This window comes from Hyperoodon ampullatus, assembly GCF_949752795.1.
Source record: "Hyperoodon ampullatus genome assembly, chromosome: 1".
NCBI classification, from domain to species: domain Eukaryota; kingdom Metazoa; phylum Chordata; class Mammalia; order Artiodactyla; family Ziphiidae; genus Hyperoodon; species Hyperoodon ampullatus.
In genome coordinates this window covers 201,509,829-201,532,055 of record NC_136914.1, presented here as the reverse complement: position 1 = coordinate 201,532,055, position 22,227 = coordinate 201,509,829, and the positions used below count along the sequence as shown (strand labels likewise).

Sequence of the window (22,227 nt, the reverse complement as noted above, 5' to 3'; positions counted from 1 at the left end):
GGAAGTCACTGCTTGAAATGCCTTAGGCGCCCGGTTCGGGTGCCTTCACTACTAGGTCAGACCCTGGGGATCCTGCACGCAGCTCTCTTCTCCCTCTGAATCCTCTTCAGCCCCTCTACATTGCCACTTCACATCTATGCCAGAGGACACGGCCCTTTCACGTCCGCGTCCCTTGGCCGGTTCCCTACCTCTGAAGTCCTCCACAGCTGCTCCCCCCGCCGCCCCCCCTCCGCGCCGCCCCTCGCCGATATGGTTTTTCTCGATCATCTCCTCGTCACTACCGCCCCTCCACTGCCCCTCCTCGTCGTCCTCATCTCTGCGGCCGCCTGCGTCCCTTCCGTAGTCCCTCTCCTCTGGACCCCGTGCTAGAAGACCGCTCCGCCGCTCCTTCCCTCAAGGGGACACCAGGCAACCTGAGCGCCACTCCTTCGCTCCCGCCGAGCTCCGCGCTCAGAGGGACGCCCGCCGCGCCTCCGTCGCGTGGCTTTCTCGGCTCCACTGCTAGGAGCTCCGCCGCTCCTGACCCCGGCCCCGAGTCACCACTCTCGTCTTGCCCCGGTCGCCTGCAACATGGGTCACTCGCGCCACTAGCCGCGACCTCGGAAACAAAACTGCCGCGGCGCCGGTGTTCCCGGAAGCGGAAGCCTCGGGTTAGTCCCTCCCCCACACCGCGAGGCCGGGCTCGACGGCTTCGGAGCTCCGGCCATGACTGCGCGCGGGAGCGCTAGCCGCTTCCTGACCAGTGTCCTGCACAACGGGCTGGGTCGCTACGTGCAGCAGCTGCAGCGTCTCAGTTTTAGCCTCAGCCGTGACGCGCCCTCGTCCCGCGGCGCCAGGTGAGCCGGGGAAGGGCGCGGAGGTGCGACTCCAGGCCGAGGTTGCCCCGGGTCTGGGGTCACCTTGCTCCCCCTTCTCCGGTCCCTCAGGGAGTTCGTGGAACGGGAGGTGACCGACTTCGCCCGCAGGAACCCCGGGGTCGTAATATACGTGAACCCGCGGCCGTGCTGCGTGCCCAGAGTAGTGGCCGAATACCGTGAGTGGGGCCGGACGAGGGCTGGAGGGAGGCGTCGTGGGGCTCGGCCCGCTTGCCTGCCGCTCGTGTGACCCCTGACCCGCTTCCTCTTATCCCCACCTCCCTTCGGCCAGTTAACGGGTCTGTGCGCGAGGAGAGCATCCACTGCAAGTCGGTCGAGGAGATCGCCACGCTGGTGCAGAAGCTGGCGGACCAGTCGGGCTTGGACGTGATCCGCATCCGCAAGCCCTTCCACACGGACAGTCCTAGCATCCAGGGCCAGTGGCATCCCTTCACCAACAAACCGACAACGCTGGGCGGGCTGCGCCCTCGAGAGAGGTCCAGGATCCTGCCCCAGCCTAGCGGCTAACACAGTGAAGAGTTACTCCACCTATTCCAGTCCCAGGGTTTGGACTCTGACCCCAGTAGAGTCCCAGTAGAGGTGGTTCTTTCTTCTGGTTTGGTTCACGGGAGACAGATGGAGCCCACCAAAGGGGAAGCTGACGCCAAAGCTTTTGCTTGGGATAAAGAAGAGCTGCCTGTTTCTTGTTGATGTCCCCTGTGAGGGGCAGAGACTGTGAGTCTCCTAATTCTGATCCAGCTGACATCTCTGAAACCCGAGAGTCTTCAGATTTCACTGGATCTTCATTTCTTAAATCCAGATCTCAAATCACAGTGAGCAGATTTAAGGCTGGCTTCTGAAGAATCCTTCATGTCCTGTTTTTGCAGCCATTGACCAAGAGAGAGCTAGTACTTTATACCCTGCTGTGAGCATGGCATTGGGCTAGGTCCTTTATATCTGTGAATGTTTGTGTGCAGATTAGAAAACTGAAGTTAATAAACTTGTCAAGGTCACACTTGAAGTCTGCTTCCAAATATGCACATATTTAAACTATAATGCCATTTTTTAATCTTAAAACCAGAAGCGGGCTTCCCTGGTGGTGCAGTGGTTGAGAGTCCACCTGCTGATGCAGGGGACACGGGTTCGTGCCCCGGCCCGGGAGGATCCCACGTGCCGCAGAGCGGCTGGGCCCGTGAGCCATGGCCGCTGGGCCTGCGCGTCCGGAGCCTGTGCTCCGCAACGGGAGAGGCCACAACAGTGAGAGGCCCGCATACCGCAAAAAAAAAAAAAAAAAAACCCAGAAGCAAAATGAATAATAACTCTTCAGGATGGTGTAGTATCAAAGGCCACGTGATTAATCTAGGCTTGACCCTTGGAGAGAGTGATTCTCAAGCCAGCTGATAAATAGGCAGCATCTTCTAGGCTTAGCTAAAAATGAGGTGAGGGACGGGGGGAGATGGTGAGAAAAAGAGCCAGAAGGTAAAAACTGAGAAACTGTTGTATGAATTCTTGAACTGTCGTAATTTTGTTTGTCATCCCCTTATCACCATGATCAATAAATAGTGAGAGCCTTTAAAAAAGGACTGTACCTGCCCAGGACAGTCAGGATGGAAGCTGAGGATCCCAATTTCCTCTGCAAATGGTTCTATGGGGAGCAAAGCCAACCCTGCAGCACCTTTACCATAGGCTCAGAAGCCTGTCCCCTGGTGATCAGGAGAAAACCAGTCTAGACCAAGCAGACCACTCATAGCTGTGGGGAAAGAGGGTATTTATTAACCAACAGTGGGGGGAGGAACTGAGCCCAGCCTCCCCACTCTGTCACATGCCTCTCCCGCCTCCCTGGGTCGTGAGCGGGGGCATTCCTAAAGAATGGTAGCCGGTTTACAATAAATACATTCATTGTGGGGTAGAGGGGGGAGAGGTTGGGTGAAGGGCAGTAAAAATCCCGTGGGACTCCACGTTCTCAGCTACAAAAATAACAGTCATCCTCACCCAAAGGGAATGGGGGAGCTCAGTCAGGTTTTGATTGTCCCATATGGGCCTGGAGACTTCAGAGGCCCCTGGACCCTGAAAGTGCCCCGGTGAGGTAGGACAGGGGTGGGAGCCAAGCATCCAAACCCCCAGCCTCTTATCCTTTGCATAGTTCCAAGAACGGGCTTCATGTGCCAGGTGAGACACCAGATCTCTTCTCCCCCTGCTCTGGTCTAGGGGTAGCAAATGTTTGGTCCACAAAAGGGAGGCTGGCTCTTTGAGTGCATTGTTGGTCACCCGTCCTAAGGACGTGTCTGTGAGGACAGCTAAGTGGGAGAGAGCTCTCCCTCTTGAAATGTTCATGGATCAAACCCAACAGACACAGGTCCAGCGCAGCAAGGAGAGGCTCAGAAGGTGCATGTGAGTGGAAATGTAAGCACATGTGCATGAGGAAGACCATGCCTGGAACTGTCTCTGTCACTCTTGAGAGTGACTAAGGGGGTAAGGAGGCTGACTTACAAGGGCTGCACATTAGGGGAGAAGAGGGAATGATGCAGTAGTCTTACCTCCCCAGGCTGGCCTGTTCCCAAGCTCTTGCCAAAGAGGTCATCACACGGGGCTGGGACTACAGGAGAGGACTAGGTAGGATGGGATGTGGCAATTGGGAGGGTACCCAAAGTCCAGAAGAAGGGATGAAACAAGAATGCACCAGGAGGTGGGGGTGGGAGCCCTGCAGCCCAGCTGATAGACATTCTTCCATGTGCACACGTGAATGTACACAGGGCTCAGGTGGTTCTGGTGACTGGCAGAGGTCTTGTCTGTTTTCAGGACCATCCAGCACATAGGGCCATGCAGAGGGTGGTGACATTGAGGCCATCTGGACCTGCAGAGCCCTGCCTGGGAGAAAGAAGGGTTTGAGCAGATGAATGGGGCAGGAGGACGGCATCCTCTCCTCCCAAGTGCTTAGGTTAAAAGGGAACAGGAGCTGGCTCTGGGTCTGCAGAGCCTGAGGGAGCACCTACCTCTGAGGAGCACCGGTTGGCCTGGGCTGCTCACAGATGGGTCCGTGGAGACTGAGAAGGGGACTTTGGCTGGGCCTGACTCTGGCCAGCCCTACAGGGACATCAGAAAGTTGGGAGAAGGGCCTGGAGTTGTGGGGATGAAGGTAGGGTGTCTGTGCTGGGGAGGCAGCGGCCCAGCCTGGGGCAGGCAGGCTGGTTTGGAAGAGCATTTGTCCTGGGAGGCTGGGCTCAGACAGAGCTCTCATCCAGGTGCTCCACGAGCTGTGTGTGCTTCCTCTTCTCCAGGATGCGGCTGAGCTCCTCTGCGAAGGAGCAGGGCCCTGCCGGCACTCCATTGTTGCTCTGCCTCAGGAGCACATAGCTGTTGCCGTTCATCCTGCGCAGCCGGCTGGGCAGTGCCACCAGCCCGTTGGTCAGCTCAGCCGGTGGTGGTGGGGGTGGCGGGGGTGGCGGGGCTGGAGCCCCCTCCCCGGGGATGATCTGGAGGCAGCCACCCTCCAGGCCCCCAGCCCCCTCCCCATCATCACCATCTTCCTCTCCAGGACACTGGCCTGACACTGTCTGCAGCTGCACAGCAGAGCCCCCTGCCCGGCCGGCCCGACCCAGTGAGTATTTCTGTCGGTGTCCTCGTCCACCTCTCCGAAGACAGGCCACGTAGAAGAGGGAGGAAGCCAGGATAAGGCAGAGGCCACCAAGCGTAGCAATGGCTAACACATAGAGCAGCCGCATATCAGGCGCCAGTTGTGCCCCAGGCATTGCAGGGGCCTGTGGAGCAGGGGCAGGAGTGGCTGGCCGCACTGTGAGGCTGTAGGAGGCCAGCAGGGTGTGGAGGCCATTCTCTTCAGCATAGCAGCCGTAGTTGCCACTGTGCTCAGGCTGTGTGTCTGTTACCAGTAGCCCATCCACACCCACGCGGTAGCCATCCTGCCCATCACTCAGGCCTATGCTCCCATTGAGCATCCACAAGGCCCGGGCCAGGTTGGATGGCTGGTCACAGGGCAATAGGACATCATCACCCCGGAGCACAGAACGGGTCTTCAGTGGTGGTGGTGGCCCTGGAGGGAGCGGGGGACAGGAGAAGTGGTCATTGCCTTCCTGTCCTGGGAAGGCATTGGAGATGGCAAGCCAGGTGGTTCACTGTTAGGTCCCCAGCACCAAGCACAGAATCTGGAATTACGGTGACAACTAAGCTCTCTGTGCTCATGCTCCCACATAAGGTTCATGTTGGCCCTTCTCAGTGGTTTCAATTCCTGACATCTGCCAATGATTCCTCATCTCTACCTCCAACAAAGAGTTCTCTTCTTCTGAACATCAGATTTGAATATCTTCCACATGCTGGGCATCTCTTGGAACTAAGGCCAAAATCTCCCTCCCAGCCTACACCAGGTATTTTTCTTGAATTGTCATCACCATGTATGGTGCTACCAGCCATTTCCCAGAAACCTGAGTTTCCCTTGGCTCTCTCTCCCCCTCACCTTTCTATCTAACCCTCACTAAGATTCTGCTTCCAGAATCTATCTCAGACCTCTTCACGTCTCTCCTTCCCCAGCTGCTGGCCCCCATCTAATCCATTCTGCATGTAGCAGTGGGGTGACCTTTTAAAAACACTATGCTGGGGCTTCCCTGGTGGCGCAGTGGTTGAGAGTCCGCCTGCCGTTGCAGGGGACACGGGTTTGTGCCCCGGTCCGGGAGGATCCCACATGCCGCGGAGCGGCTAGGCCTGTGAGCCATGGCCGCTGAGCCTGCACGTCCGGAGCCTGTGCTCCGCAGCGGGAGAGGCCACAGCGGTGAGAGGCTCGCATACCGCAAAATAATAAAAATAATAATAATAAAAATAAAAACACTATGCTGATCATGCCACTCCCCCGCCTCAACACAGTCCAGCCTCTTCTCTTCTTGTTCAGACATCAAGCTTGCTCTGCCTGCTCTTCCCTCTACTTGGGTGTCATCCCCCTCCCCATGCCCTCTATTTGCCCGGTTAACTTAGGGGAGAGAGCTAACAGTGATCAAAAGCGCAAACTCCAGGCAGCCTGCTTAGGGTCAGGTTCAAATTCAGACCCTACTGCTTAATAGCTGATTTAACTTTGGGTAGTTTACTTATTCTCTCTGTGCCCCAGAGAGATTGCCCCTCACAGAGATGGTAATAATGGCACCTTTCTCATAGGAATGCTCTCAGAATAAATGAAATTGTTCACGTAAGTGTTTGATCAGTGCTTGGTGCATGGTAAGTACTCGGTACATATTAGCTATGATGATTATTATGATTATTGCTCTTGCTTCAGTTATCAGCTCGGTCATCTGATCTTCCTTGGGGCAAGCCCTTGTCATAGTTGTAATTATTCCTTTTGTAACAAAAACCAAAGAAAATAATTGTAATTAATTGGTTGTGTGATCATTTGATTGCCTGTGCATATACTTGGCTGTAAGCTCCAGAAGTGACAAAAAACTGCACATCTTGAACCTGTTTCCTTATTTACAATTTTTTTTTTGCAACAAATATTTGTCGAGTACTTACTCTGTGCTGGGTCATTCTCGCTGAAAGCACAGACACAGCCATTCAGATACATACATGCACATACAAGTGGCATCAAATGGTAAAGAGGACAGGCTATGCAGCCAGACGCACACACATCTGTGACGTCACTTACCTGTGTCCCTGTTGCCCTCACAGCCTCGGTTTCCTCTCTCTATGTCCTGTATCAGTGCTGTCCTGGAGACAGAAGATTGGGATTTATGAACAAGGAGAACTGGGCTTCAGTTTCCCCAGCGGAAGGGTCAGTAAAGCTGTTACCAACAACTGGCCCCTACTCCCTGCAGCTGGCAGGCCCTCCTCCACCCCTCAGGCCCTGATCCCCTGGGCAGAGGGGACCCTCACCCCCCCCATGGCCTCCCACCTGCTACCCTGGGACCTGTTGGCTCCGGTGGTGGTCACCACGCAGGTATGGGTGCCGGGGTCCCAGCCACAGTAGGGGTCCCGGGCCAGGATGCAGTCGTAGCAGGAGCGGTAGCGGGAGCAGCTGGACAGTGATAGCTGGATGACTCCACTAGGGGCCCCCACATAGAGGCTATGCTAGGAGCCAGAGAGGACAGCTGGTTGGCAACACCCCACTCCCACTTACAGACACACACACACAGCCACTGCCCAGCCTCCCCACTCCCTCCACTTATTCTGGCAAGGCCGGAATATTGAGGGTCATGAGTCGGGCTACCTGCGTCGGAGAGATGACCAGGTTCTCCACAGACTGGGGCTCCTTGAACACCTGTGTCTCTTCAATAATGTGCATCCCAGAGCCCAGGACCACTGCCTTGTGGATCCAGCCATCAGCTGGTATGGGAATGGCAGAAGGTCAGACTCCAACAGTGGAATCTACTCTCAGCCCCCTGCAATAGCCTAATGGGAGCAGCTTGGAGTCATGAGGTCAAGGTCAAGGATTCGGCCAGTAGCAGTGGGCCCTCTGGACATTGGGAACTCCAAGCTAGTCATGGCAAGAATTATTGGATTTAGAAGAATTAGTAACTAGGGTCAAATGTCACTGTGGTTGGTGACAGGAGTCAGCAATCACCAAGAGCTAGTGGTCATTGGGGACCGGTAATGAGTGTTCACTGAAGAATCAACATCAGTGGTCATCAGGGTTTTGTGATCAGGGGTCATCCAGGGGGCTAGAGGTCAACAGGGATCAAGGACTCAGGCCAGCAGTCACCAAAGGGCTCAGGCCAGGGGTCAGAAGCACCTGTGCCCAGAAAGAGCAAGTCATAGGTGGGTCCAGCTGGCGTGGTGACAGGTGTCCCCGTGAGGTGTGTGTAGCGCACACTGCGCTTGAGCAGCAGGGGCCGTCCGCGTGTGGGTACCACGGGCCGAGCCATCAGTGGGTGTAACTTCACAAAGTCCAGGACCAGAGATGGCAAGTCCTGGGATGAGTTGTAGCCTCGGCTGCGCAATGAATCTGTAATGCACTGTGGTGGGGGACGGGGTGGTGAACCTCAGGACTCTGCCACCTGCCCGTCCTCCCCACAAGGCTAGACCTCCTGCCCCTCTCAGGGGTTCCGTCTGCTCAGCACTGACCTCAGGCCTGGGCACTCACCGAGCCAGGCCGGGGCTCTGGCACCCCTCCCTCGTAGCGGCCCCAGCGTCGGACACCATCCTGGTATTCCATGTAGGGGCCTGCGAAGACAGCCTGCACCTCGGCCAGGTCGTAGCGGCAGATGGCTGAGGCCTCCAGGGTCTTCCTAGAGACGGGACATAGGGGAGGGGGCTGAGTCACACTGAATGGAGCCTGCCCACCTGCGTGGCCTGGAGCCCACTGTTACCCTGACCAATCCCTGCTCCAGGCCCACAGGGCCTCTCCTGAGGGTGAGCAGGCCACTGGATGTGCCTGAAGTTCTCTGTCTGCAGCCAGCCTCCCCCAGTGGATCCTATCTCATCTTCACTAACCTCTGCTCCAGCCCCTATGCTGTCCCCGTTCCTTGCCTCCCCACTGTCCCTGCACTGACCACTGTGTGGTCAGCGTGAAGGCCGCATAGAAGTGCGTGCGGGCTGAGGTGTCAGCTTCCAGGCTGCAGACACCACGTAGTGTCTCATACTGTGGAATGTGGCAGATGAGACGCGCCTTTAAGAAGGAGGTCCACTTCTTCTGCAGGATCTTCTTCCCTCCCAGGTCTCCCTGGGGAGGTAGGGGCATGGGGTCAGGGGCCAGGATCAGAGGTTCAGCCTCTACACCCTGGCCCTGCCCTCAGTCCTCCTCACCTTGCACACACGGGCCACACGGGCCACACGGTGGCTGCTGCGGCTCTGAGCAAAGCTTCCAGAGCCCTCCTCAGCAGCACGCTCCGTGAAGAAGTAGTAAACCTTGTCGTCGTCACCCGCTGCACTGGCCTTGCTCTCCCGCACCAGGACAGAGAACACAAACTCAGCATCTGTGGGTCAGGCAGTTCAGGTGGCTTCTGAGATAGGCTGGGATCTCCCCCAACCGCCCTCACTCAACAACACACAGGAATAGACACGATCACCTGGGGATATGGGGATGGGATGGTCAACTGCCCAAGGGAGTAAAGATGAAGAAATAGTCCCCTGCCCCCCATCATCCTGTGCCTCGTCCTCCTAACCATTGAGCCAGTGCATTGGTGCCTCCTCAGTCCTCAGGGAGTGTGGGTGGCGGCTCCGGCGGATGTCAGGGATGCTCCGGAATTCATACCGAGTAGCTGTGTAGAGGCCTCCATCTGAGGCAGGGACATGCCAGCCATGAGAGACATGTCACACAAAACAAGACACATAACACATGGGTGGCAAGTCCTAGCAATGAGATCCATGTCCCACAAACAGCATGCTTGTGGATGAGGGGCCGATGTGGGGAGGAGGGCATGCTTACCAATGATGAGGCCTGTGAAGCCACGGGCTGGGTCATAAGGACACTTCTCCTTCCCCTCCTCGAAGCTGGTTGGCAAGGTGAAGGCCTCAGCATCCTGGGGGAATGAAGGAAGGGCCAGAAGTCATTGCTCTTGAGGATAGGCCAGGGTTGTTGCTGAAGATCAGACCAGTCCAGGGTCAGGGACCAGCAATCAGGGCAGGGACAGGCATACTCACAATGGCTGCACAGAGAGGCTGGAAGGCATGAGTCCCGCACGCGTAGAGGTGAGTGGCATTGAGGCGCTGCAGGAATCGCACGTGGTTGAAGCACTCGGTCTGTGGGATAGGTGGGGGAGGGCTGTGAGCCCTGGGCCTCCTTAGAGACTGCTTCCATTAGGCCAGCTTTGGCTGGCTCTTGCCCCCACCCACGGGACAAATAGTTCTTTTCAAGAGCCTGGTGGGCTTTCTCACTGCCCAGACACAGACTATTCCCTGGAACTCACTGTCCTTTGGTCTCCCAAGGGCATGACCCCTTTTCCCTTGGCTATCTCTTAGATTGCCTGACACACTTGGCTGGCTTCTCCTGCGTCTTCTGTAGTTCCCTGTACCCCCCAGTTCGGGGGCTCCAAGGGCTCTCACCACCCTAAGATGCTTCTCTCTTACATCTCCTCAGCACTGTCCCCCAGTCATGGAGCTCCCACACCTGCTTTGGGGTGGCACTACCAAATCTACCCCCAGGTTCCAGCCATTGCTCCACCTGATATCCCACAGACACGTCAAACTCATGCTGTCAGAAACCAAGCTCATCCCCTCCCCTCCCTCACCTGCATCCTCCCTCTTAAAACTGTTCATCCAGTCTTTCCCACTTCATTTCATCCGTCCATCCCATCACTCAGTCCAGAAACCAGGCGTCATCTTTGCTGCTTCCCACTCCCTCACCCTCACATTTAGTCTCTCACTGTGATTAAGTCTTTGTCCTACATGTTTCATGACTTGGTCTACTCCCCCTCCACTACCACCACCCTAGTCCAAATTACCACCATCACCTCTTCCCTGGGCAGCTACGCGACCACCTGGCAGCTCTCCCAACTCTCTGCCACTCTTTACAGAATCCATTTATTTATTCAGTGAATGAGGAATACATGCACACAGTGTAAAATTCAAAAGGTAGAAAGCGGTATGTTGTAAACAGTCTCCTTTTTATCCTTGTTGCCTTCAAAGGAGACTGCTGTTACCATTGTCTGGATTTTCCTTCCAGAGAGATTCTACCAGTCAGCACCATCTTGCAACCCACTTTCCAAGGCATATTTAAAAAATGTAAACCAGATCATGTCACTGCTGTATTTAAAAACCCTTCAGTGACTCACCAGAGTCCTGAACATAGGGTCCCATATGCTCCCGGCCCTACATGATAGGGCCCTACCCCTTCCTCTGGCCTAATTCACCCTACTGCAGCCGCACTGGCCTCCTCTGCCCATCAAATGCCCTAAGCTGCCACCCTCTTGACTTCTTTGCCTTGTTAATGATTTCTCCTCCTGCCTATTACCCAGGGTTTGAGTCCATGCAGGCCTCTTTGTCTCATCCCACTCCCTCACCAGGTGCAGTACTTTGGCATCCATCCCTCCTCTCCAGAAGCCTGCTCAGGCCTCCCTCCTCTGACCCATATGATGCCCCCAACCTCCTCACTGCCTTTCGTGCCTCCAGACTCACTCTATTTTAAGCCATCTAGTGCCTAGGACCAGATAAATATTCTTATAATAGTGTTTCCCCAAGATGTTTACATGAAAAAAACTGGGGAGCTGGGAGGGGGAATTCTCCTCAAAGCCTTAAGGGTACTGCTGTGCATTGTGGGATTGAGCATGCAGCATTTCCCAAACTCATCTAACTATTAAACATCTCTTTTGAAAATTAATGCTCCTCAGAACATGCTTTGGGAAATGTTCTAAAGCCAAAGTGTGGTTCGGGACCAGCAGTGTCAGCTTCATCTGGGAGCTTGTTAGAATTGCAGAATCTCAGACCCTTCCCCAGACCTACTGTGTTAGCATCTGCATTTATAATACACCCAGGTGATTCACTACACATTAAAGTTTGAGACTCTCTATAAAGTGTCAAATGGTGAGGGTGCCCATTGTCCTAGAATAAAATCCAAACCTCCAGCTGGGTGTTTACAGCCCTCCATAAACTGGGCTCCATCTGCCTCACCAGCCCCATTTTCTACCCATGTTATACTAAGAGGCAGCCTTTGATGGAATCTCCTGGAGACGCCTCTTTAAATGCAGCTGCCTCAACACCACCACAGACCCACTGAATCAGAATCCCCAGGCCAGTGGGCCTTGGGAATGTGTATTTTTAAAAAGCTCTCCAGGGATCTCCCTGGTGGTCCAGTGGTTAAGACTCTGTGCTTCTACTACAGAGGGCGTGGGTTTGATCCCTGGTCATGGCCAAGAAAACAAACCAAAAAAAACCACAAAACCCCACTGTGTAAAAAGCTCTCCAGATGGATCTGTTACATAGCCAGACACAGGACCCCTGCAGACACTCTGTTCTTTAGCCAGAAAGGGCTGACACTTCACTAATACACCTCCACGGAAAACTGGGTACTTGAGCTATTCCTTGACCGAAGCCTCATTTTTCTCATCTGTAAAATGGAGGATAATACTATTTCATAGGGTTATTTTAGAATTAAATGAGATAATAGCTAAGTCAGCACTTACTAGAGATTACTTATTGTTATCATGATTATTATTTGGGAGCCCAGAGGAGATTAAGATGCTGGTCTCAGACCAAGCTAGTAGGTCGCCAGATGTTTGGATTAAAAATACTGCTCCCAGGGCCTGCCACTCCAGTGGCACTTACAGTGCTTATTGTGGTTGCTGCAACTGACTGGCTGATCTGTACCTCTCCATCTGTGTCCCCACCAACCCTGACATCCCACACTGAAAAGAAAGAGGAAAGGAGCTGGGGAGAGGGCGAACCACATACCTGGTTGTTTTTCCCTTTTTGATGACATTTGCTTTGCATCTCTGGGGAGGCCTCCCAGTGAATCTGGAGGGGGCAGTAAAGGGAATTGGCTGATGCATTGAACCCAGTGCCTTTGCGTTTCCCCACTACCTGTGGGACAAGGTGATAGGACCCCAGGGCAGGGGTAAGTTTCAGGAAGAGTATTGGAGGTAAGGGAGACCTGGGCCAGGAAGGGCAGTGCTGTCTGACCAGGAGGCTATGGAAGACTGACAGGGTTTCCAGGAAGTTGAGGTCCCAAGGAGCTGGATGAAGCTGGAGACCCTCTGGTGGTCCAGGTTCCAGGGGCTGACCTCTTTGTGAGTCCCGTCTCCTATGTTGTGGGCATTGAGAGAGAACAGGGCGCCTCGGGCTCCCACCAGCAGCCTTGCTGAGGTCTCCTCCAGCAGCAGCGTTGAGTAGTTCTGGGCTCGGCCCTTGAAGTGCTGGGTCCCGGAGAGCTCTGGGGAGAGGGGGAGCTATAAGCCCAGCTCTGGGGCTGCCTCCCCATGCCCAGCCCTGGCTCCTGCTGCCTTTCGAGGTTGGGGATGTCTAACCTTCATAGGGGATGGTCATCCGCGGGGTGGCATCTAGTTCTCTGGATGGTCTCCGCAGCGAAGGTCCAGGGACTGCAGTTGCTGTGAGGAAGCTCAGGAGGAGGGGCCAGAGCCTCCCCCACATCTTCCTGGGGAGGCCCAGACCAACGAGACCCCCAAGCGGATCCAGGGCCAGAGTTAAGGGGATGATGGGAAGAACAGTCACAGGGGTTAAGGTCCAGGAAGATGACTTAGAAGGTCAGGAGTCATGGGGCCAGGGAGGGTCCTGGAATTGGGGAGACATGGAATCATAGGGTTGTGTGGCCATGGAATCCCAGGTAAGAGGTCAAGAGGAGGGATGGATTACACGCTGCCTGTCGGCATCAAATACAAACGCCATGGTGAGGGGGAGTTGTGGGGTCACAGAGGGGTTGTAGGTCACTGATGGGGTCACCCTGCCCTGACAGCAGGGCTAGTCCTGGTTCTCTGAGGTCTGTTTTCTGAAGAAAAAAAACAGGAAAAAAAAGCCCTTTCATCTGTGTATTGATGGAAAGTAGATAGCATTACCCTCAGACTTCAGGTGGTACCAAAGGGAGGAGGCCCAGCATCTACGAAACTCCCACAAGAGGATGGATTCAGCCATTCTGTCCCCCTCGCTGTTCTGATGCAGGAAGTTGGGTGGAACTTGTCCACTTTCAAGACCCTAGACTCCCTTCAACCCAAACCCAAGGTAATAGCCCTCCTCTGACTGAGTCAGAAGTGTGGCTAGACCTCCGTCTTCGTGGAGCTCGGGTTCCTAGGGAGAGTGCCTTTTCCCAACAGGGAGACCCAACACGGGCAGCAGCTGCCCCTACCGCCTGCGGGGGTGCCTTATGCAGGAAGGCCTGGGCAGAGATGCTTAATGGGCCTTTGTTTATTTTGTCCTGTTTTCCCTTTGTTTTTTCTTTTCCCTGGCCTGAAAGCTCCCTCTGGAATTTCTCTTTAATTAGATACTTCTCCTCCTCGGCATTCCTCTACAAGGGGGTGCACATCTCTGCCCTGCCCATGCGAGTCTGTACTATACCCTCTGGCTAAGCATCCACACGTGCCCCTACCTGCAAACAGGCACTCACAGGCACCTCGGGGTGTATCTGCCTCCCTCTGCTCTCCACCCCTCGCCACTGTACAGTTGTAATACCTGTACAGGAGCCTCTAGTGTGCAAGGTCACTTAATTGAGACATGAGCAACATGTAAAAGGTGAACGATAGGATCCCTGAGCTCTTGACCACCTCTCCTGGCACATCTTGGAGACTATTCCCACATCTGGACCCTCCCTCACGCCAACCAGCTGGGGGTGGGGTTGGGATAGGTGGCAGGTCGGATATGATCCCTGTAATAGGCCTGATCTCTGAAGTTCCTGAGGCTTGGCTGGGCTAGGTGTGGAGAAAAACCTGACCCACCCAATCTCATCAGACAAGGCCAGGGGGGCAACTGGCCTCTCCCTTTCCTTCCAGGTCAAATATTAACTATGTGGCCTTGAAGAGAGGGGAGGGACTGGTAACTGGCCAGAGGGAGAACAGGAACTTGGAGGGTTTTTTCAAGAGGTAAAGGTCACCACTGTGGTGGGCAGAGCCCAGAGAGGGGAGAATGGAGTATGAGTAGACTGAGGAGAGTGCCGGGCTCACAGAAGGGGCATGGGCCCCTGGTGTGGGGGCTGCGGCAGCAAGAGGCCCCAGGCAAACAGCGCATGCCCCACCTCTCACTGTGGAGGCACACCTGTTTACCTTTGGGCCTCCTGTCTGCTTAGTGCAGAAGTGGGGGTGCGGGGGAGCCCTATGGCTAGGAGGGATCAGCCTCTAGAATTGGGCAAGAGGAACACACCCCAGGTCAGAGGAGCCACTCAGAGTGTGGTGCATGGCACACTTACACAGGTTTAAACGAGTCACGTATGTCCAGAGGAGGGTGATGTGCGTGCACATAGGTACACACACACATACATATTCATCAGAGGGCTGCGAGCACGTGTACTTGCAGGAGAGTCATGCACACACACATTCACAGGGAGGTTTATGCACACATATGTTCACCTAAAGGGCCTGCCACATGTTTATACATACTTACATGTAAAGTTGTATTTACATGCCCATTTGTTCAGCAAGTCACCCAGCCTATGGGGTTAACAAGGAGGCTTATAAACCCACACATGTCCCTATGAAGGATTGTACACCTATTCACAGGAGAGTCCTGCACATACACATGTACAGGTAGGGACATGCACACAAACCCATTGATATAGTGGGTCAGGCACCGTCATGTTTGCAAAAGGATCAACTACATGCGTACGCACACAGTCCTCAAACACACAGTTACATCTACGCAGAGACAAGCATATGTACATACAGGGGTCCAGTTCTCACTGCAGGCTTGGAGGCTGCCAGTGTCCACTGGGGGTGAGATGCAGAGCAGAACACTGCCTCCTTTCCCGAAAGTCCCAATTCTAAGGCCAGAATCCAAGTATGTGTTTGTGAGTGTGTGTGTGTGTGTGTGTGTGTGTGTGTGTAGTGATGGGGGAAGTTTCTGACCTCGCATGCTCAAATAGGATGGGTGCATGGGTCAAGGCTGCTCTGTAAGGGAGGGAGGGGCTACCTAACCCAGGCAGGAGGAGGCCCCTAGTTTTAGCAAAGTAAAGATGCAATGGAATGTGTAACCTAGTCCTCCTCTACTCCCATGGATACTGCAGTTCTAGATACGGGAGTTGGGCAGGAGCTCTCAGCCCCCATTTAACTTGTTGGGAGGGAGGATGGGGCTAAAGGGGGGGGGGCGGAGCTGCCAACCCCCTCCCCCAGTGGCAACGAGGCTTCAAGGTCTCCAGTCCACATCCCACACTCCACCCCCGGTTCCACAGCTTGGGTTCCTCCCCCAGGGCCAGCCCCCTGAACTCTGACCACCTTTCCTCTATTAGATCTTAGGGCGGAGGGAGCTGAGGAGGGGAGCCACCCCGCAAACAGGATCAGTGTAGGATGAGCAGGCTCTCGACCTTCATCCCAGATGTCCACCTGCCTAGTGTAGGTGGTATCTCCCTCTGCCCAGTAGGATGGCGGTCCCTCCTGGCCTGAGAGCCCCTCCCCCGCTACCCCCTCCCTCTTCCATCCCGGACAGTCCGCGGTTCTCTCCTCTCCTCAGGTCTAACCTCAGTCTCTACTGCTGCAGCTCGAGGACAAGCTCTCCTTCGATGCAGCCAGACGCTGGGAGACGTGACCCAGATCCCAGGGAACACTGTTCGCCACGCGGGCCCCCGCCCCACGCCAGTTCCCGACTCTGCGGTGGCGGGTCTGCGCCCAGCGCGGCCCGAGGCCTGGCCCGCACCCCTCTAGAGCCTTTACGCGGGACTAGGGGACTTGGCGGTGAGGAAGGCCTGGCCTAGCTTGGCGGGTTTAATAAACGTGGGAAGGCCTGGCCTGGCCCCCGCCCCCCGGTCCGGGCACCGCCGCCGCCCGCACTCCACGCCTCTCTCACCTTTGCGCTCAGATCCCCGGCCATAGAGACAGCGGTGCGCGGCTCCGCGGCCCCACAGCACCACAGCACCAGCGGCTGGAGGAAGGGGCCGCGGCCGGAGGAGGGGCGGGGTGGAGGCGGAGCCGGGAGGTGGGGCGGGAGCCTGGGAGGCGGGGCCAACAGGGTGGATTGCGGGGAAGGGCGCTCCCCACACTACACCATAGGTCAGGGCTCACACACAGCCCTCGGGTGTCTGGCGTGCCACGCCCCCTAGGGCCGCGGCCCCGGTAACGCCCCCTGGTAGTGGCTTCACCACCCCGTGCGCCCTCGAAGGGCTGATCCTACCTTCCCACCCCTCAGCCCTAGAACCCCTTGGACTTGACTGCTCCTGGGGATGTGCACACGTCTCCTCTCGGGGCTTAACTCTCCGAAGGCCCTCTGGCCAGTCCTCTAATCTGGAGCTCACTTCTTGTGCTCCTGCCACCTCCTTCTGCTCTCTGCCTAGGGCAGAGGGCCAGAGTAGGTAGAGACCAAGAGTTGGGGCAGCTCTCACCACAGAACAGTGTCTTGATTCCTAGCTCAGGGGTCTCCAGCCGAGGTCTGAGGAGGTGAAGGGGGTCAGGCTTGGAAGGATGAAGTAACAGCTTGACCAGAAGTGCACACAGAAAATGCTGTTTTTCTGATTAAATAAGCCACAACCATTTGCACCCGTCCACTCAACCAAATCTTAGATGTAACTGGGGTTCACCTCCTCGGGGACTGGGTCACTCAGACACCTGCCTTTCCTTCCAGCTCATCTTGAATATCATTCTTACTCCAGATCTTAAAGTGAGCTCCTCCTAGGCAAATATCCTGTTCTGCCTAGGCTTAATCATCTTACCCAGGAACAATCTAGGAAGCCTCCTCAGAATCAATTCCCCAACTCCCTTAAACTCAGCTAGGGAAGTCCTCCCATGCCATCTGGCCTTGCAATTTCCCCTCAACTCAGGCCATGCTTCCTTCCCACCACCTATTAAAACCCCCTCTAGGGTTTGAATCAAACCTGAGTTCTAGCCATGATCTGGCCTGATCCTCCCTCTCTCATCCGTGACAGTATTGATATGGGCCCAAGAATAAGACCAAAATGATAAGGGCCACAGGGTCATAGGTAACTGAGTAGTATCACATGTGCCTAAGAGTCTGAGCTCTGGAGGAGCAGGGGGTGGGGGAATAGGCAGATGAGCACTGGCCTGAGAGAGAGTGAACAGGATTAAAGTAGCTGCCATTATTTAACTGAAGGGACCCTGGGAAAGACAGGTCATCCCTCTTCTCAGAATTCCCCAAAGCTCAGTTTGGCACTTCATCATATACAGTCTCGTAGTCTGTGCGGTTGTGTGTGACTGCAGACCGCTAGACAGCAGGGCCCACGTCACACTTCCACCACCCCAGCACTCTGTAAATAGGATGTGTGTGTATGTGGAGGGGGAGATAGCTGGGGAGAGATGTTTATATTAAAGTATACACAGGGAATTTCCTGGCAGTCCAGTGGTTAGGACTCTGCGCTTCCACTGCAGGGGGCATAGGTTTCGTCCCTGGTTGGGGAACTAAGATTCCAAAATAAATAAATAAAATGTACACAAACTTTTACAAAGGTGTCCAACTTCTTTCTTTCATTGTAGCCTCATTCCACCCTGAGGGATTAATAGCCCTATTTTATAGACTGGAAAACAGGCTCTAAGGGGTTAAGCAACTTGCCTTGAAATCAGGACTGGAAAAGCCTGAGAAGAGGGAAGCAGGGTAAACCTGAAGGGGAATTGTCAAAGCAAAGGCAGAAGTGTGCAAGTTTGTGCACAGATGAGTGTTGGGGGAGTAGGCAGAAGGGAAGGGGCATGAAAGAGGAAAGTGAATTTGATTTGATGAGATGAGAAGGTTCCTAGTAGGAAACAGAAGGGAAAAGTCAGCAAGTAGTGCAGAAAAGACTACAGAAAAATATCCTAAAAAAGAGCTGATGCATTGAGTAAGGAAGTCCAAGGTGGGACGACCAGGAGAGACATGGCTATGAAAAATAAATCTGCAGTCCTTGTGGGAAAGTGGGTTGGGGGACAGTGGAGGGAAGGCAGGAAGACTGCTAGCCCCATGGTACCAGACAGGAGAGAAATTAAACTGCAGGCGCCCAGTGGGCTAAGGGACACAGCTCCTCATGTTCTCACAGAACTCAGTGCCAACCTCAGATACCTCAGGAGGTGGCAAGAAGGCCAAAGTGACTTGGTGGTCGGTGTGGCATCCCACTTGCGTACACTCTACGAGGCAAGCCTTTCTCCTCTAAGGTGCTCTGATGGCCGATTCAGAACCTCACACATTTTCAAATGAACAGAATGTACAAATCACAATGCTGAGTTCCAGCATGGCACTTGCTAAACTGTAGTTGGGCAGTTACTTCACTATCTCTGATAATATAGATTCAGACCAAATCCATTTCTCTCTGCTGTCCTCCCATTTCAATCTCTGAACTTAATCATCAGATGTAACAACAATTAATGGAACTTTCTATAGGAAGCCCCTTCGAGTGACAATACTCTCTACAAATCAAGCTGATAAAATATGAATGAGGGGATAGTGACAGTGAAAGAGATTCAAAATCAAACCAAGATGTTAATCCTAACCTAGCCATGAATCTGTATCCTGGGACATAGGAAGTTCATTCTTTGAGTGGGTTGTTACTTACCCCTAAAGTCACTACCCTGGCTGCTTCATAGGGTGGCTATGAGAGGATCCCATTTGAAAACCTTCTGGTTTTCAAAAGAAACACAGAACACAAATATGGGTTTTATTTTTGCTAGGCTATTCTCCCCAACTCCGCTGTAACAAAGTGGCAGAGGGCAGTGCTGGTTGTCCTCAGCCACCTACACACCAGCGTTTGGCTCCAGGCTTTGCACAGAGCAGTTACTCACTGTAGCAGAGATCCTAGGTGAAGGGGGTAGGTATGAAATCCTGAAACTTGAGCAGAGGTTCCCTGAGGCAAAAGAACTCTGGCCTAGTCAAGTTGTCCTGCTTCCTGTTCACTGTGGCAGCATTTCTGTTCCTACTTTGCCATCTCCAGCTCTGGTCTGCCCAGTACTCTCCCTTTTGGTGGTGTGTTATTTATTTTGGCCACACATACAGCTGAGGTGCTTCTTCTGTAGGCACCGTCACCAGTGCAACAATGCTGTAGTCTCACTGTCCCACTGTGCCTCAGAAGCCTGTTTTGCTTGTTAAGTTTTCCTCCCAGCCAGTCGTCTTGGAGTCAGACCCAAAGCTGGGCCTTCTGGTTTGCCCTCTCTTGACTCCAGCCTGGGGAATGGTTAGCAAGGAAAAGGGAGTGTTAGGACATGTCCACAAATGATGGAAAATCACCACCCACCATCCCTTTCTCAGCTTAAGCATGCTGGGTTTAAAAAAAAAAAAATCACAGTTTTTTGCCAGCAGAGACAGAGCTGGACAGAGCAGCTTCTGGAGGTCCCTGTATCAGAAGGAATAAGCACACATACACTATAATTTTAAGAGATATGGTTTGCTCAGATGTCAGTGAACCCCAAAGTGCCAAGATCAATTTTGTCATCTGAGAAGAGCCTCAAAGTAGAGCTAAATAACAGCTATCATTTATTGAGTTCTTGCTATATACCAGGCCTTTGCTAAGCACTTTTCATGAAGTAGCTTATTTAGCCCTCACTAATCCTGAGGTAGACACTGTTATTATTCCTTTTAACAGATGAAGAAACTAAGGCTCAGAGGAGCTAAGTAACTTGCCAAAGATCATATGGCTGGTATGGTGAATCTGGGATCTGAGGTCAGGACTAAGGGCAGGGTCAAGGCCCTTAACTTGTAAAGGCTGTACGGCCTGTCTCCAAGTACTTAAGGCAATTTCTCTGCTTTGCCTAGGCTGTTGCTCCATACCCCTCCATCCCACGTCTGGAGAAAAGTGCTCACAGGCGGGTTGGTCTCCTCCTAACCAGCCTGTCAGAAGGGAGAAAGAAATACTGGCATGGTTCTGGAACTCAAGCCTCTGGCAACCATGCCTAGCCCTTCTTTGAGCTCATTAGAACAGTTTCTCCTGTGAGGAGGTCTCAACCTATGTCTCCTCTCAGCTGGCATATCCAGAGCTGTATCTGCCTGGCAGGTTGGAAGTGGTCCTAAAGCTCTGCCTCTGCACTGTATGGCTTCCCCTTTCTTTGCCCTGAGCTCTAGAACAAGGGAGCCAGGCCAAGGGAATTCTTTTCCAGTCCCCTTTGCCTAAAAACAGAAAATATTTTCACCTGGATTTCAGAAAGTAAGATTCATGAGAGCTCTGTTTGTGTTGTTTACCACTGAATCCTAAAAAGTGCTTAGCATGCAGCAGGTACTTAACAGTTGTTGAACAGACATAGTGAATGAGGTAATCTAAAAATGAGATTACCAAATTACTGACTGCAAAGTATGCAGCAAATTATTAATTGGGTTATATAAAAGTGAACTATGTACAACTATGGCTTTATGTATTCCAGAAACAGGAAACATCAAGCTAAAAAACTGACTGGAGAATCCAATGCAAGAGGAAGAAAGGAAGAAATCAGTTTAAAAACTAGGGCTTCCCTGGTGGCGCAGTGGTTGAGAGTCCACCTGCCAATGCAGGGGACACAGGTTTGTGCCCCGGTCCGGGAAGATCCCACATACTGCGGAGCGGCTAGGCCCGTGAGCCATGGCCACTGAGCCTGCACCTCTGGAGCCTGTGCTCTGCAATGGGAGAGGCCACAACAGTGAGAGGCCCGCATACCGCCCAAAACAAAAAACAAACAAAAACAAAAAACAAAAAAAACCCACCAAAAAACAAAACCCGAGGTGAGGCAGGGGAAGAATCAGGACATTCCAGATACTTAACCATCCCCACTCCCAAACAAATATTACTAAACACATGTCCAAAACGAAGAAAAAGCCATTTTAATAACAGACACATACATTCATAGGACTTAAAACAAGATGTAAATAGTATAAAATTTAAAAAAAAAAAAGGAAAGAAAAAGGAAATCTGCATTTACTTGTAAACTTCATAAAAGCTGGTGGATTAACTGGCTGATAGGATTGCCCAGGGAAAACAAACACACAGATAAGGAGGTGCACCAACACTGTTAATGAATAAGAAATAACTGCAGATCATGCTCTACATGCCCAAGCCACCTGTACCCTAACTTGTCTCCTTAGAGACAAACCAGAACAGTCCTCCCCTAATTCTCCAGCTCAGTCACTTGTTAATGGGTCATCTCTTAAATTTTTGTTTTTTTAAATTTCAAAACTACTCTTGGTTTAAAGACTCCACAAATTACTGGCCAGTCCCCACCAACTATACTTGTTTTGACAGAAATAAAAATACAAATGCTCCAACTGAGCCTGGATGACAACACACCATTTTCTTTTACATCTGGGGAGATTTTTGTGAAGTCCAAAGCAAGCTACTACTTGTACTTCAAAACAAAAACAAAATGCCAGCCTTCTAAAAGGTGACAAAGGCACCACTGCCCTCAGGAGACAGACAGAAAATGTACAAATGCTGTTACTTTACTGCTACATAGATGCATTTTGTGCATGGAAAGCCTCTTCATTTAATATGGTATACCCAACAGAATTATATTTTAGAATAACAAGAAAAGCAGTTTAGAAAAGGCAAACAGTTACACACAGAAGCATAAACACAAGTACCTTATTTTTCAGCTTGCAATAAGGGTAATAAGTTTGACATACATATCCAGAAAATTAGAAAAGGTGATTTTTGGCACAGTAATATTGCCAAACACACCACCACTCAGTGCAAGCTTTGTTTGCCAAGTCCAAAAAAGTGGCCTGACATTCTCTGTGCAATGAACATATTCTCCCCCACTACCATCCCATTCACTGGGCAACAGCAGCAGGAGGGAGACAAAGCATGGGGACTCAGAGGGAAAAGGATAATACTTAATTTGGGAGAAAAACCATGGGCCAATTGTGCTAAAGAGACTCACAAAAATTTCTGAGAACCCCAATGCAAATACTGGCTGGAATA

General features: G+C 52.9%; 2 protein-coding genes across 3 annotated transcripts; one reads left to right on the top strand and one right to left on the bottom strand.

The window, feature by feature from the left end:
• Window positions 1-705: 705 nt before the first annotated feature.
• On the top strand, window positions 706-1,867 carry MRPL43 (mitochondrial ribosomal protein L43; the record flags this gene model as incomplete). Its single annotated transcript, XM_079715226.1, has 3 exons — window positions 706-836; window positions 927-1,033; window positions 1,147-1,867. 3 exons carry the CDS (start codon window positions 706-708, stop codon window positions 1,380-1,382), a joined length of 474 nt encoding a protein of 157 aa, XP_079571352.1. The 3' UTR covers window positions 1,383-1,867.
• Window positions 1,868-4,075: 2,208 nt separating this feature from the next.
• Window positions 4,076-12,869, bottom strand: SEMA4G (semaphorin 4G; the record flags this gene model as incomplete). 2 transcript variants are annotated; one of them, XM_079715204.1, is made up of 14 exons in its annotated part: window positions 4,076-4,902; window positions 6,496-6,557; window positions 6,742-6,917; window positions 7,057-7,172; window positions 7,579-7,801; window positions 7,930-8,070; window positions 8,335-8,508; window positions 8,592-8,761; window positions 8,951-9,064; window positions 9,214-9,307; window positions 9,429-9,527; window positions 12,174-12,236; window positions 12,503-12,651; window positions 12,746-12,869. In XM_079715204.1, the coding sequence occupies 14 exons, from the start codon at window positions 12,867-12,869 to the stop codon at window positions 4,076-4,078; spliced, it is 2,532 nt and encodes an 843-aa protein (XP_079571330.1). The 2 variants fall into 2 exon arrangements, with proteins under 2 accessions (XP_079571330.1, XP_079571331.1); XM_079715205.1 differs by having other exon boundaries at window positions 6,757-6,917.
• Window positions 12,870-22,227: the final 9,358 nt, after the last annotated feature.